The sequence below is a fragment of the Eschrichtius robustus genome, chromosome 18 (genome assembly GCF_028021215.1).
Source record: "Eschrichtius robustus isolate mEscRob2 chromosome 18, mEscRob2.pri, whole genome shotgun sequence".
In the NCBI taxonomy this organism is placed as follows: domain Eukaryota; kingdom Metazoa; phylum Chordata; class Mammalia; order Artiodactyla; family Eschrichtiidae; genus Eschrichtius; species Eschrichtius robustus.
In genome coordinates, this window is record NC_090841.1 from 18,933,225 (window position 1) to 18,950,425 (window position 17,201).

The 17,201-nt window shown below is 36.9% G+C and overlaps 1 protein-coding gene across 5 annotated transcripts in view; it reads left to right on the plus strand.

Annotated features, from left to right (window-relative positions):
* Positions 1-17,201, plus strand: part of CAB39L (calcium binding protein 39 like) — a 94,370-nt gene that overhangs the window by 74,966 nt on the left and 2,203 nt on the right. For all 5 annotated transcript variants that reach the window (XM_068526906.1, XM_068526904.1, XM_068526903.1 and 2 more), the window contains 2 exons: positions 2,704-2,769; positions 9,529-9,672. In XM_068526906.1, coding sequence (XP_068383007.1) covers positions 2,704-2,769; positions 9,529-9,672 — 210 coding nt within the window. The remainder of the gene's footprint in view (positions 1-2,703; positions 2,770-9,528; positions 9,673-17,201) is intronic.

The following is a 17,201-nucleotide window of genomic DNA, read 5'->3' on the forward strand; positions in this document are numbered from 1 at the left end:
AACAAGAAGTGGGGGACTCAGGAGGGTATGTTCCTGGGAAGGCCTCTCAGGGTCCTGCTCGGTTTCATAATGTGACTCTTCTAGGAAGCTTTCTGTAATCCCCCCACCCCCAAACACACACACACACACACACACACACACACTCTCTCTCTCTCTCTCTCTTTTTCTCTCTCTCTCTCTCTGTCTCTTTCTCTCCCCCTCTCCCTCCCTCCCTTCCTCCCTCCTCCTTCTCTCCTTCTCTCTCACACGTTTTCCACATTGTATTATTATGGTGTGTCTTTATATCTTCCTGACTGATTCTTAAGCTCCCTGGGAGGCAGGAACCTTATCTGTCAAACACAGTGGTTCAGAATACAGTATAGACTTTAGTGTCCACTTGCTTTGCTTCAGGACCCTGCTCTACCTCTTACTAATTGTATGATCCCGGACAAGTTAACTGCACTTACCAAAAAATGAAGATATTAATAATACCTGTTTCATAGGATTGCTGTAGGAATTTGACAAGATTTAAAGTTTTTAGGATAATACCATGTATTAATTTTTATCATTATTACTTACATCCCTAATACCTAACTCAGTGCCATACATTTGGTGGTGTTAAATGAATATTGAGTGAACAGACCCATCCAAGAGCTGCTGTGCTTTTGCTAAGTGTATCAGCAATAGGAATAGCATAATTAAAGTGAAACATAGCACAAACCTAGAAGCAAAACTTTATAAGGTTTGTTCCAGTATTAGTTTAGCTGCTTTAGACCAGTACTGTCCAATTGAAATACAATGCAACCCACTATGTAATTTAAAATTTTCTAGCCACACAAAAATGTAAAAGGAAACAGATGACTCTGGGAAGATATGAAATACCCTATCAGTATCCTGTGTCTTCATACATCCAAGTCACAGAAATTAAACTATGGATTTTTTATTCATAAATTGTTTGCTGATCTTCCTTTGGTTTGAGATTAAGAATTATCAGTATAATCATGAAATCAAAAGTGATTTTCATATCCTAAAATTATCAAGAGAATACCCATGGATCAACTGGAGAACTTTGATCAAAGTGTAAAACATGAAGGGAGAAAAAGATTATTGCCAGAGATATCCAAAAGCTTCAAGGCTAAAAGAAAATCACATATTTTTGAAGTTAGGAAATGAATTGTTATTATAGTTTAGTTGTTCAGTAACTATAGATGCTGGATGGAATGTTAAAGACTCATTAGATGTTACATTTATAATAAATGAAAATAAAGAGGGCAAAGATAGTTTATAACGAAACCTGTAGTATTAACTACTAATCTTTTCTATAGGATGAGTGAGATAAATGTGTTGTGCAGTTTGCATTCAAGGATAATAAGCAATAATCTGAGAGACCATAAACTCATTCTCTTTGACCCTTATTTACCTAAATTTGTCTCTGAATCTAGAGTCACTTCATGTGTAATTTAGTAGTTTCACAGGTGCTGAGCCTGCTACACTGACCTGAACATTAGCTTTGAGAACTCATACTCCCTAAACATTTCATACTTCTTGAGTTTCATATTTCTTTAGCAGTAAACCTGAAGCTGGAGAACATGATATATGACCTACAGTAATGAAACTGGTAGCTTGGGGAGTCAACAATACCTTACATGCGTGTATTTGCATTTTATAGTTACAATTAAAATTTACCACGACATTCGTGTGACAGATTTAGTGAAAAATCCTCCTTGTGTTCCATGACAATTAGAATAAACAAGTCCTTTATGTAAAAGAGTATAATTCCTGTGACTTTAATGTGAGCTGCATGATTTTGTTTTTACTTTTCACTTTCTTAATTCTCTATCAGGAATTATCCTCAGTGTGCACAGCTTGCCCTCATCATGCACACGCACACACACCTGGCACTTGCTCCTCTGAGGACCAGGACCCTTTTCTACCCTCCTCAGCCCCTGAGCTCTCTTGCCTTCTGTTCTCTGCCAGGCTTGCTCCTCCCACCTAAGTGGTCTCTGAGTGTGTGTATGTGTGATGGGAGGTTGACACTGAGCTTCGCCAGCCGCTGGCACTCTGTGTTCAACCGAAGGGCCTGGGCAGTGATTGACGACCAATCACATTAGGAAACGGGCCCCAATCACCAGCATCCCCTAGCTTCTGGGGAGAGTGGAAGTGCCCCAGAGAGGCCACTTGGGATTAACATGGCCATTATGTGGCAGAAGTAGCCCTATTCCTCTACCTGTTCATGCTATGAATTTGACAGTTTGATTCTTTATGAGTTGCTAAGTGTATTTAATCTTTTCTCAAATTATTCATAGGCTAATAGCTACCAGCAAGACTACATAAATAGATTTCTTTAAAATGGCATGAAATGAGTTATCCTGTAGCTCATTAGATGAGTTAACAGATGTTTTATTCAAAGTGATTTATTGGGAGGACTCAATTACTTCATTTATCTACTCAATTTCTAATTTACAGAACTAAAATAAAACAAAGAGAAGTATCTCTCTGGTATCACTTAACTCCTTGTCCTCCAGTATCCCTCCGTGTAAATGAGGATGGTGAAATGGGGAAACCTCCCTATGGACAGTGGTGATCAGCCCAGGGATACAAAGCACAGCAGCTGGGCTAGGCTAAAGGGTTGGGGATTTACTTCTGAAGTGAGAGAGCAAGCAAACTTAATGCAGAGAAATCACCGCTGGGTTTACACTCTGATATTTCTCTTCTTTTCATTAGATTTTTGAAGACTATGAGAAATTGCTCCAGTCTGAGAATTATGTGACTAAGAGACAATCTTTAAAGGTAATATCAAATTTCTTTAAGTTAGAGTCTCCAGAAGTTGATATTCTTGTTAGTAAATGACAGGTTTAATAGTGGACTAGTAAATACAGAAAAATTATTCTCTTTTTTTGTAACTTGAGAAGTACATTCAACGTTATGACTGTACTTTGTAGCAAAACGAGGTAAGTGCCCTGCTTCAAATACTTTTTGGAAGTAACAATATAAGTAATAAGTACAGAATAAATACAGGATGAGGGGTATGTTTTTATTTGTATGTAACCAAACGGCATTTCTGATTTGAGATTCTATCTCCTATGAAATGCCTGTTGAAATGCCTCTCTCCCTCATCAGACAGGGACCCAGCAGAATCAGGCCACATCCATCTGTGAGTGGCCTTCCCCCCCTCGTGAAAAGGTGCCTGGAAGCAGCCATTTGGTCAAGAGGAGGTGGGACAGCTCCTGAGGGAGTAGGACATTGGCTAGAGCTGCATCTCTGCCCTTCAGATCCTACTCAGATATTCAAAAGAATGTTTTTGGCAGATAGTAATTGGCTGTTTTTGGTCAAGCAATTTGTATGATGCTTGAGCTTACTAAATATTATTTTATATTATTATATAGTCATATCATTTTATATATTAATTATAAAAATATAGTATTTTTTAAATGTTGGAATGATGACATTATAGAACAATGCATTTGTTTCTAAATATTGGATAGTTTTAAGCTAAAGCAATAAATTAAGTCTATTTTGTACCACATATTTGTGAATTCACTTTCCCCATGATTATGTGTCAGCCTTGACCACTCTCCCCTGTACTTGTGCCCTTGCTGCTCCAGCTTTACCTGTTGATGGAGAGATCAGTGTACTATTTTCAGCCAGTCATTCGTCACTCTTGATTGAGTTTCTCCTTGTGTGGAAACCCATACAGAGTAATCCACATAGAAAAAAAATATCATGGGTGTGCTGCTGTCTGTGCTGGAGCCTGAATTAATGAGATGGAGCTCCAGGCAAAGGCAGGGACATCAGTGCTGTGCTCTCCCATGTCCAGAAAGCTTCTTAAAAGCAGTTGAAGATAAGGATACATCCTGTTGGGACAGCCGTGTACTTAAAGAATAGACACAAGGACAGTCAAACCAGGAAAGCTTGTCTGTGTTACAGAGATAGTCATCCTGGCGGGGAGTGGAAATTGGAACAGTAAACAGAGGTGACGATGCTCTGAAGGGCCAACATATAGCTAATTGCTCATAAATTTTCCAAGTCCTTCCTATTTTCAGTGGAATCTGTCAGGTACTGGGCCAAAGTAGAGGGGTTGATATGAACCAAGGTGACTGAACCAAATTGGGATCAAGAAAGCTGAGGGTCATGGACTTTAGAATTTATCCTTGTACCATTTTCCAGTGATAAGAACTTGTGACAGAAATTTTTCTGTGATCGACTGTCTCTAGGGCCTTAGGCAAAGTTATAAAGCTTACAGTTTTTTACCCAGACATTTCCCTTCTTGGCCTTCTTCCTGCTTTTCTTTCCTGCTGTCCTGTCATCCCCTCCTACCCATGTGCCCATTGCCCTCATTCTCTTCTCAGGATGCCTTCAACCCCACCTTGTCCTGTTCCCTTGTTAATATTTGTAAAATGGTTAGAGCAGAACCTACCACATGGTAAGACCTGGATATATTTGCTAAAGAAAATTGAAATAAATTTCATTAATAAATATTCCTCATCACTGTCCCCAGAGTTCAGTCTCTGGACTGAAGGCACCGATCTATTCGAAATAAATAATTGGGACTAGGGTATGAGTTAGACTTTTTCCTACCAGGATGCATTTGCATTTAAAAATCGAAGCCTATTAACCCAGTAGATGTACGATTAGTACAACATGTAATACAAATTTAGCGGGTAGCAAAGGGGAGCAAGAAAGACTCATTTCTCACCTCTGTCCGCTGCCACCTGGCTCTCCACCATCCAGCCTCTCTTCCTCTTTTCACATAGTTCTCCAGCTGGAGACCTCAGCACTATTCCGGTGACATGGCAAAGAGCATCTGACTTTGTACGGCATGTGGTATAGAAAGTCTCCTTTAAACTCTCCCTTTTCAAGCTGATTGTTTGTTTTCTACTTATTTACAGATGCCCCAGCCCACTCATAAGGCCTGTTTCTTGTTCTTTATTAATGCACCCACACATACTATATGAGCTGCTATTCCCACTTAAAATCCTTTACAGTTGACTGTCTCACAAATATTTGATTTACAATGTGGTAAAACCAAGCACTGGTTTGACAGTGAAAAGCACAAGTAAAAGGTAGATAAAGCATATCAAGAATGTAAAAATTGCTAAACTCATTACTGAAGAGTTGGCCTTTTTTGAATGTTGGATTATAGGCAGATACATTGCTAAGATGGTCTTGTATCAGTCTATTCAAGGAAAGAGCTCCTTAAGTATTGTTTGCTCTTTTCTTCATCAGAACATTGTTCTGGAGAGCTCCACTGTGTGCTGTTGGGTTTTCCTTTGGGTAATTAGATCTGTGGTAGCAGTATGTTCTATTTTGATTTTACTATGTTTACATCTCTGGATTCTGTAATATTTTGCACATAGATGTTTCATAATTTTAGAAAACAAGAGAGGTTAGATTATTGTAACGTGTATTTACTAGGCTATTTTCTGATTCCAAAGTAGTTGCTACCTACTGCCTTTTGTTAATCAAATTCTAAATTTTTCTGAACTATCTTGGGGTGCTTAGGTTCCTGGTGTCAATAAAAAAATAATTAACAGAGAAATTCCTTTCACTATGTGACATAGCTTAGGAATTTATTTCTTATCTTCTTCGGAGGCCTGGTATTTAATCACTAGAAAGATTATAATTCAAAAGAAGCTTGGTGGAATTCTGGATTTGGGGAGAGCTCTGGTCAATATCATTAAAACACAAAGTTTTTTAAAAACTCATTATTGTGCGTGGTTTCACTGTATACTATGAAGCCTATAACATGAAAGTTAAAGAAGTAAAAAATATGAATTTTTTTCCTTTTACTTAGTATAGTATTGCTGTATAATGCTTTGTATTACTATGAAATGCAGCATTTTTCACTGTCAGTATTAATTAATAGATTAATATTTAATGGCTAAAAGATTCAGTGTTTTTGGCCAAATGATTTAACATAGTTGATTGTTTCCAAAAAGTAGTGAAATTATATAAGCAGAGGATAGATTGGATAGAATTTATATATAGGCATCCCCATGTAATAAGAATTGAAGTGACTTAATCTGAATTTAACTCATAAATGTCATTTCAACAAATATTTACTGAATGTGTGTATGTATACAAATTTTAAATTTTTTAAATGAGATTGCTCTGTTGCTAGAAGACCTTTTGATATGTGTATGTGTGTATGCTATATATGTATTTTTGGCCACGCCACACAGCATGCGGGCGGGATCTTAGTTCCCCAACCAGGGATTGAACCCATGCCCTCTGCAGTGGAAGCATGGAGTCTTAACCACTGGACCACCAGGGTTATATTAAAATTATATAAAGATATATATATATGTATATATATATGTATATATATATATATATATGTATATATATATATATATATATACGTATATATATACATATATATCCTTAGAAGCTTCTTGTCAGCTTTACAACCCAGAATGTTTTTTGGTTTTTTTTTTTTGAGAATCCGGGAGCCATCCCCCTGGAGTGTAAACATCTAGGAAGATAGCTCTCCTTCCTCTCTATCACAGAAAAATTTAACCTTGATGCTTCTCTCCAAGCTGTAACCATTTGCTTGTCAGAGAGATAAGAGAAGTTTTATTATTCTCTACATTAGTTGGATAAAAGCAATGATGTAAAACAAATGGCTACTTCAATGGCCAGGTGAATTCAGGGTGAACTATGAAAGGGTGCACAGCAAATGGCGCTGTCTGGTCCTCTTATAGGGGACCAGTTATCTTTCATCTTGAGAGTATATATATGTGCTGGATTGTAGCTGCTTGGTTGTATAAATAAGGTAGAATTTTATGTCTTCGTAATGCCTTTTTTGTAGATTACCTACAGTGTTGTGCTCTGAATATGCTTATTCGATAATAAAACTGCTTTCTTTCTTTTCTACACTTTGTAGAGAGGATTGTGTTGCTTGGACTTTATTTCCCCAACAATATCCACACACCTCACACAGTTAGGTTATAAGGGATACAAACACTAGTAGGAATTGACACATGCCCTTATGGAGCTTATATTCTAAATAAGCTCATGAGTAACTCTGCACTGCAAGGCAAAGTGAGTACAACTAGGAAAAAACAAAGAGCACAGAGGCAAGAGAGGAAATTCAGCTGAGGAGAAGAGTTGAACTATAGAAACAGGAGGTAGAATGATGGTTATGGGTGGGGGGCAGGGGGATGGGAGATGCTGGTCAAAGGGTACAAGCTTTCACTTATAAGATGAATAATTCTGAAGATCTAACATACAGCATGGTGACTATAGTTAATAATACTGTATTGTATACTTGAAAGTTGCTGAGAGTAGATCTTAAGCATTCTCACCACAAAAAGGAAAAGGGTAACTATGTAAGTGATAGATGTGTTAATTAAATTGCATGTGGTAAATATTTCACAATGTATACACATATCAAATCTTCATGACGTACAATTTAAATGTATACAGTTTTGTCAATTATACCTCAGTAAAGCTGGGAAAAATTTGGAGCAAGTGTAGTGAAGCCACAGAAGCAGAAGAATGAGAAAGAATAAGTGAGGGGGCAGAGGAAAGGATGCAGTAGCAATGACTCCAGTCACAGTGGGTTTTGAATGCCAGACTAAGGACTTCAATTTTTATCCCCAATTCAAAGGAATCTAGATATTTGTTTGTTTATTCATTCATGTTATAAGAGGCATTAGTAACATGAATAAGGCTGATCATCAGGAAGATTCATTTGACATAATGTGCAGAATGGGTTGGATTGGGTGAAGACTGAAAAAGAGACCATTCATTGTGTGTGCTGTTGCAGTAGTCCAGATGGAAGGTAGGAGGGTCTGAATGAGTAAAAATGGAATGAAGGATGTTCAAGACACTTAAAAACAGAAAATTGGCAGATCTTAGATGTAGATTTGGTATGAGGAGTAAAGGAAGGAAAAGAGCTGAGAAAGATTTCACCTCTCTTCCCCAGGGGACTAGCAGATCATGATGTCATTAACAAGGAGAGGAAAGGGAATTGGTTGTAGAGATGTTGAGTGTGATAGGCCAGCTAAGTGTTCAACCAGGGCTGGGGGGGCGGGCGGGGAGTTAAAAATGGTGGGTATAGAGTTTAGGAAGGAAATTAAAACAGATGTATAATAGACTTGGGAGACATCTTCCTGGATGTCATAGTTGAAGCCATGGGCATAGATGAGCTTGTTGGGAGATAAAGAGATAAAATAGAGCTTGGAAAATCCCTGCATGTATAGTGCCTAAAGGGAAGGGGAATCAGTAACAGGCAGCATAGGAACTCGCTTCAAGCGGTAAGAAAAGAGAAGAAAGCAGTGGCCTTGAAACCAAGAACAAAGAAAGTTTCCAGGAGAGTATCCAGTTAGCTTTAGATGCTGAGGAGAGATTAAGAAAGATGAAGACTAAAAATTTACACACTTGCCATTGCATATGTATGAGACTAACTGGTGACCATCTAACATCCAACCCTGGTCATCATTAAGTATATCATATATAAAATTATGTTAAGGGTACATTTCAGCCACCTGGTCGCTGAAGCTTTAGGAATTGCTACCACTACAGTGAGAATAAAAGTTCAGCCATATGCTGCTAGGGGGTCTTCAACTATTCTCACTCTTGGTATTTTTATTTTGTTTTGAAGTGTATTAGTCTGTTTGGGCTGCTATAACAAAAATACCGTAGACTGGGTGGCTTAAACAACAAACATTTATTTCTCACAGTTCTGGATGCTGGCAAGTCTGAGGTCAAGGTGCCGACAGCAAGGGAGCTTTCCGGGATCTCTTTTATAAGAGCACCAAACCCATTCATGATGGCTCCACCCTCATGTCCTATTCACCTTCCAAAGGCCCCACTTCCTAATACCATTGCATTGGGGATTAGGATTTCAACATATAGATTTAGAGGGACATAAACATTCAGTTCATAACATGGAGTAATGCTGCATTTTAGGAATTAATAATTTGTCACCAGAAAATGTTTTGCTTTACTTTTTTATAAAAACTTGCTGCACGTATCAAATTTCATATGAATTCAGGGTCAAAGTTTTTTTTCTGGCCCTATATCAGGTTTTGTAATAAAATTTAGGGAGAAGGTAAGAGTCACTTAATATAACCTGTTTTTCTGGTAAGCTACTAGAGTATATTTATTCAGATAATGAAGGTATAATTGTAAAGTCAATTTTTTTATTCTTGTCCTACCTCAATGCCTAAGGAGCAATACATTACTGGGAAGCACATTAAAGTAAGGGATGAAAATAATAAATTCATTTCTGGCTAGCTCTTGATGAGAGCAGCAGAGAGAGCTTTTTTAAGCAGTAGCAATGACTGGCTTAAAAAAAAAAAAGATTCAGAAATGCATTAAGCATTGACTTTAGCAAAACTGTATGAAAAGTTTAAAAATAACTTAATACTAACTACAGCTTCCATACCTATGCTTTAAGATGCACTTAAGGACTCTGAATTTTTTTCATATCAACATTCATAACTCACATTTATATTTTGTTTTCCGGTGTGAAGAAGTGGGATATATTTTGAATAAGATGACTCTCGGACAGATTCTACTTTGATTCTGTGTTTTTTGTAGCTGCTAGGTGAACTGATCCTGGACCGGCACAACTTTGCCATCATGACAAGGTACATCAGCAAGCCAGAGAACCTCAAACTGATGATGAACCTCCTCCGGGATACAAGTCCCAACATCCAGTTTGAAGCCTTTCACGTCTTTAAGGTAAAGTGCAAGCTGCAGAAATAACGTGGGCATTTGTTTTCCAGTTGCAAATGGCAAACTCCCTACTTTGTATCCTCCTTTATACTTGAGAGAAAATTAAACAGGCAGTCTTTCTGTTTTGCATGACTTAGATGAAATTTTAGAGTTATTTTAATGAATGCCCATTTGTTTCTAAAAGATTTGCTAACTAATCCATATCTTGACATATTTTCATTTTTTTCCACTGAGAAAATAGGGAGATACTGTTTCCCAAAAGTTACTAAAATAATCAGTGATTGAGTTGAAGCCGAAAACCTGTGTCAGAATTTGAATGCTTTGCTTCTGCCTGAAGTGTTTCTTTGAACTTTAAGTGAAACCTAAAGAAACACTGAGTACTACTCACTTTGCTACTTGCTTAGAAGTATTTTAATGCGTTTTGAAAGAAAAGTAGTCCATATAACACCTGCTTTTTCTAATATCTTTTCTTTGATGTAAGAGTAATAAAATCATCTCCTAGAAACTTTAAACAATAGATTTGTTTAAAAGTGGGGTAGGTGGAAGAAATCTAATCTATAATCCCATACCCCTGACTTAACTATTGTAAAGATTTTAGTAAATTTTATTTTCCTGTGCACATATTTGAAGGTTTTTTCTGCAGCTGTATTTACATTGTATACACAATTGATACACTAATTTTATCACTCAATGCTATACCGTAAGTGAACATTAATTCATTGTTGTTATATATAGTGTTTAAAAAGAGCCAGTAGTTTTATTGGCATCATAGTTTTTCATTGGGTATACTTACTCTAGTTTACTTAAATATTCCTGTTTCGTTTATATTTAGGTTATTTTCAATTTGTAGCTAAAATGAGCATTTTATGTATTCAGCTAATTTTTTCCATATTTAGTATTATTTTCTTAGGATAGGTATCTAGAGTAGAATTAAGGATTCAGAGAGTTCCAGGCTTTTTTTTTTTGGCCTTTATAGTGTATATTCAGTGATTGAATTTATAAGTCTATAAATGGGAGATATGACAGTTTATAAGGTATGTAATTGTTGCTTTGAGAGGTAAAAAAAAACTTTAGTCCATCTTTCAGCCACCACATCTTTATTGTCCAAAAGGCCACTAGAGCAGTTCAAATCCCAAATTAATTTATAAATTCCATTTAATTACAATCAAAATCCCAGCAGAACTTTTCCTGGAACTTGACAAGCTAACTCTAAAATTTGTAAGGTAGAACGATGGCCTGGGATTATCTATGGCAATTTTCAAGGAAAACAAGGTAGGGAAATCCACCCTACCATATATTAAGACTTATTATGGATTTATAGTAAATGGAGACAGTATTGTATTGGCATAGAGATAGATAAATGGAGCAACAAAGCAGAGTAAAAAGCCCAGAAATAAGCCTGTGCAAATATGAAATTTGATATTTCTTAGTGGAGGGATTGTAAATCAGTGAAGAAGGGGTTACTGTTAATAAATGGTTCTAGGGTAATAGATTATTCATATAGAAAACCCTACTCTCCACTATATTCAGAAATAAATTCTGGTAAAGATCTACACTTGACAAGCAAAATTTTTTAACTTTTAAAAGAGAAAATAGGAGACTTTTTATGATGTTGGGGAAGGAAGAATTTTTAAAAAGAATTTAAAATCACAAAACATAATAGAAAATGTTTGACTACACTAAAATTTAACACTTCTTTTTGAAAAGACATCATCAGCAAAGTGAAAAACAGGACAGAATGTGACACATGTAACTGACAAATCATTTAGAAAAAGACAAACAATTCAATAGAAAAATAGGCAAAGCATACAAGTTGGTAATTTACAGATGAGGAAACCTGATTGGCCAACAAATAGGTGAAGATGCTTATCTTAGTAGTAATTGTGGAAATGGCCATTAAAATATCAACGAGATATCACTTTACATTTTTCATATTGACAAAAATGTTTAAGTCTGACAACCTCAAATTTTGGTAAGGTTGGAAGGCAGTAGGTCATGCACTGTAAATTGGTACAAGCACTTGGGAGAGCAATTTAGCAAAGTAAAGTACTGAAAGTGTCCATACTCTTCAGTCCTGAAATCTCATTTTCTGGCAGTTTCCTAGGGACAATCTTGCTCACATGCATAAGGAATCCTGTACCAAAATGTTTATTGCAACATTGTTTCGCATGTTGTAAAATGGAAAAAAAAAAATGGGTATCTACAGGAGACGGTAGGAAAATAAGTTGTGAGGTATTCATACAATAGCATATAGTAATGGGTTAAAATTAATAGAGTTATATGGGTCAGTGTAGATAAGTATCAGAAACAGAGTGGGATAAGCAAATGTTAAAAGGATGTTATTTATTTAAAGTTTAAAAACATGCAAAACAACGCTATGTATGGATTCAGACATATGCAGTTATAGTCTAAAAACCTGCATGGGAATGTTAAATACAAAATTCAGGATAGCAGTCACCTCAGGGGAGGGGTAGGAAAGAGAATGATATCATGAAGAAATGTCTAATAGCCTTTAATTATATCTGTAATGTTTTATTTTATTAAAATTCTGAAGGCAAGTATGGCAAAAATGATAGAGCTGATGGTGGGAACTTGAAATCTGATATGTTATTGCTGTGCTCTTCTCTGTGTTAGAATTATTTCATAAAGAATAAACACAAATTGGATGAGACAAAAATAGGCTCTTGTAGGACAGGAAAACGCCTGCAGAGTATAAAATGATAGGCCCTCTTAAGACCCTTCCCTTTTGACTGAGGAAATCATAGAAGGCTGTGTGTCTTGTCATTCCAGCTCCCACAGAATTTTAATATATCATCCTAGATGAGAACATGCTTCATATAACTTGGTTCCAAAATGCAGTATTATGGAAGTATTCAGTGGGTGGCAAAATAGAAATAACCTACTTCCATCCTCTGAGATCAGAATTTGGATCATCTCATTATTGGACAGAATAGGTGCATTTCAAAATAGTTGACCACTTGTTTACTTGTATGTGTATAAACTGGACTTACTCTGGACCCTAACTATGTTCGTTGCACTGAAGGGCAAACTGAATTGTTTATGTGCCAAAAATATTTTGTTATTTAGAAAAAGTAACAGCTGAGTCCTAGAGTTTTTTCACAGTTCTTTATTAATAGTCTTTTTCCCCAGGTACCTTCCATAAAGTACAGAAAATGTGGAACACATGACTAAAAGTGTCTTTGCCAGATTATTAGTGGCCAGTTTTTATTAGCTTGCTTGAATAGTTCAAGGACTTGAATGAGATGCCATTTCATGTTTTCTCTGCTATTGACGAACAGGATGGTATGATGGGAAAGGACTAGATGGAAGTCATGGAAGTCAAGAGACCTGGGTCTTTGTTGTGGCTCGGTTGCCACCAGTGACTTTGGGCAAATCCATCTGGATCTGTTTCCTCACTTGCAAAATGTTAAATTTAAAAAGTTAAGTTAAAATAAAAAGTCTAATTCTAAGATACTAGGTTCAGGAGACCTTGGTCTCTGTGATCCTGCCTCTTCCAGAGATATGGCCAACGTGAATTTAGGGATCAGCTATGAGCTGATCTTTCTTTCCTTTCCCTATTAACCTCCTTAATAGCAAAGGACCATGTTGCCACTGTCTTTCGAACCTAGAGGGTGGGGATGGCCAGTGCCTTTCGGCTCACCTCTCAGAGCTGCTGGAACTCAAGCATGGCCATTGCCGAAAATGGGCCTGAGTGTACTGCTCTGTCGCTCAGATCCTAGCAGTTGGCCACAATAGCCATTTCCATGAAAACAAGAAGCTCCACCCTAGCTTATTCCAAAATCCAAAGGCCAGCTTGACAATTCACCTGAAAAAGTATACAGAACAAAAATGGTTGTCCTCATGAATGGTTCATCTCAAGCCTTGATTTCAGTGTCCCGGGTGCCCCAAAGGAATTGTGCATTAGAGCATCAGTCACCTCTAATCAGCAACTACCTTTAGAGGCAGCAGAGTTCAGAAGCCATAAAAAATAAAAATAAGGAAAAATTTTAAACTTGAAAACAAATTGAACATTTTTTTAGGTCTGTTGTACAGTGTACGGATTCAGTAGAGTTGATCCAGTGATGCCTTGTCTGCAAATTCCACTACGTTTTACATTTATTTTGGATTCAAACAGAGAAGCTTAGTTTGTTCTATATATTTAATCTTCTAAAAAATTTTTTTGGGAATAAAGACTGTTATGAGTTATTGCTGTAGTTACCACAAATGCCAGACAGTTCCTAGCTAAAACTTCCCAGCAGCTCACTTGTAAACTAATGGTAGCCAGAGGAGCCACACGTTTGGCTCCAGTATGTGATTTCCTAACATACTAGGTGTTCTATAAACATCAGGCATTTTGTGTAACAATGTAAACGAGCCTGGGGTACTTTTTTTTAATAAGTAACAATTTTAATTTATGGTAGTAAAGTTCATATAACATAAAATTCACCATTTTGACCATTTTAAAGTGTACAGTTCAGTGGCATTTAGTATTTACAGTGTTATACAACTATTACTACTCTCTAGTTCCAGAACATTTTCATCACCCCAAAAGGAAACCCTATACCCATTCAGCAACTACTCCTCTTTTCCTCTTACCCACAGCCCCTGGCAATCACTAATCTGCTTTCAGTCTTTATGGATTCACCTGTTCTGGATATTTGATATAAATGAAATGATATAATGTGTGGCCTTTTGTGTCCGGTTTCTTCTATTAGCATAATGTTTTTAAAGTTCATCCATGTTGTAGCATGATCAGTAGTACTTCATTCATTTTTATGGCTGAATAATATTCCATTGTAAGGATATATCACAATTTGCTTATCCATTCATCAGCTGATGGACTTTTGGCTACTGTGAATAGTGCTGCTGTGAATATTCATGTGTAAGTTTTTGTTTGAACAAATGTTTTCAATTCTTTTGGCATATACCTAGGAACAGAATTGCTCAGTCTTATGGTAATTCAGTGTGTAACTTACTGAGGTACTACCAAACTGTTTTCCATAGAGGCTGATCCATTTTACATTCCCACCAGCAGTGTACAGGGTTCCAATTTCTCCATTCCTCACTTGTTATTGTTAGTTGGTTTTTTTTTTTAATTGTAGCTGGCCTGGTCTCATTGTAGTTTTGATTTGTGTTTCCCTAATGATCTAATGATGTTGAGGATTTTTTCACATGCTTATTGGCCATTTGTATATCTTCTTTGGAGAAATGGCAAGTCCTTTGCCCCTTTTTATTTTATTTTTTAATATTTACTTATTTATTTGTTTTGGTTGTGCCAGGTCTTAGTTGCAGCACACGGGATATTCGTTGAGGCATGCAGGATCTTTAGTTGCGGCCTGTGAACTTCTTAGTTGTGGCATGCAAACTCTTAGTTGCAGCATGCATGCGGGATCTAGTTCCCCGACCAGGGATCGGACCCGGGCCCCCTGCATTGGGAGCGTGGAGACTTACCCACTGGACCACCAAGGAAGTCCCCCTTTGCCCCTTTTTAAAAAAGGTTGTTTGTCTTTTTGTTGTTGTGTTGTATGAGTTCTTTATATATTCTGGACACTAGATGCTGATCATATATATGATTTGCAAATATTTTCTTACATTCTGTATATTGTCTTTTCACGCTCTTGATAGTGTCCTGTGATACACACAATTTTTAAATTTTGAAGAAGTTCAGTTTATCCATTTTTTTTGTTGTTGCTCATGCTTTTGATGTTGTAGCTAAGAAACCATTGCCAAATACAAGGTCATGAGGATGTACCCCTATATTTTCCTCTAAAAGTTTTATTAGCTCTTATATTTAGTTTTTTTTTATCAATTTTGAGTTAATTTTTGTTTATGGTGCAACGTAAGGGTATAACTTTATTTTTTTGCATGTGGATACCTAGTTGTCCCATGTTGAGTGTTTATCATTATTATTATTATGAAAAGGTGTTGGATTTTGTCAAATACTTTTTCTGCATCAGTTGAAATGATCATATGGTTTTCTTTCAATGTACTAATGTGTCATCTTAGTTTCCTAGAGCTTCTATAACAAAGTACCAAAGACTAAGTGTCCTAAAACTACAGAAAGTCACTGTCTCAGAGTTCTGGCAACTAGAAGTCCAAGATCAAGGTGTCAACAGGGTTGGTTCCTCTTGGAGCTTTCAGGGAAAATCTATGCCTCTCTCCTAGCTTCTGGTGGTTGCCAGCAATCCTTGGCATTCCTTGCCTTATAGATGCATAACTCCAATCTCTGTGTCCATCTTCACATGGCATTTTCCTCTGCGTATCTCTGTGTGTTTCTGTGTCCAAAATTCCCTCTTCCTCTAAAGATATTGGTAATTTGATTCAGGCCCAAGCTAACTCAGTATGAACTGATCTTAATTTGATTACATCCTATTTCCAAATAAGGTTATGTTCACAGGTACCAAGGGTTAGGACTTGAACATTCATCTTTTTAGAGGATGCAGTTCAGTCTAGTACATGTGGTGTATTACATCAATTGATTTTATTATGTTGAGCCATGCTTGTATTTCTGGAATAAATCCCATTTAGTCATGGCATGTAATCCTTTTAATATTATTCTGGACTTTGCTTGTATTTTGTTGAGGATTTTTGCATCTTTATTCATAAAGGACAGTGGTCTGTAGTTTTCTTGTGATAGCTTTGTCTGGCTTTGGTATCAGGGTAATGCTGACCTCATAGAATGAGTTAGGAAGTATTCCCTTGTCTTCTATTTTTTGGATGAATCTGAAATGGATTGGTGTTAATTTTTCTTTAAAAGTTTGTAGAATTCACCAGTGAAATCATCTAGTCCTGGGCTTTTGTTGAGAGGTTTTTGGTTACTGATTCAACCTCCTTATAGAAATAAAAAAGATTATAAGAAAATACTACAGATAATTGTACATCAGTAAATTAGATAACCTAGATGAAATGGACAAATCCCTAGAAATGCACAAACTACCAAACTGATACAAAAAAAAAAGAGAGAGAATCTGATTCATGGACTCTCATTTCACCTACACCATGAGCCCTTCCTGTTCCAAACTCAGAAATCTAATATTATCTCCACCTCCTTTGAACCTCCACAGCTTTTCATTTCCCTCTCATAGGTCCTTAACATCCTGGTGTCATTTTTCCTTCCTCATGCTTGCTGGATTGGAGGAACCTTGAGGGTTCAACCTTGTAGCTCCCACTGTCCCCATAGCCGATCACTGGCCATAGTGTGTTTGGAGTAGAGTTGTGCACTATTGGAGGTTCAGGATGAGGAGGCGGTGTGCAGAGGGGCTGGTGGTGAAGCACTCAGCCCTTCTGAGGAGTGAGGAGCCCAGAACATGAAACCAGAGAGCTATATAGCAGTCAACAGTTTTATGGGTGTTCTGGTCATGTCATTCTATATATAGCATCTAACTAGGAAGTGTGTCCTTTGCAAAATACTGTACCAGTCAGCATTATAGTTTTTCTTTTTTTTAATATGCTTGGTTTTTTGGTTTTTTTTTTTTTTTGGCTGCACCTCGCAGCATATGGGATCTTAGTTCCCCAACCAGGGATGGAACCCGCGC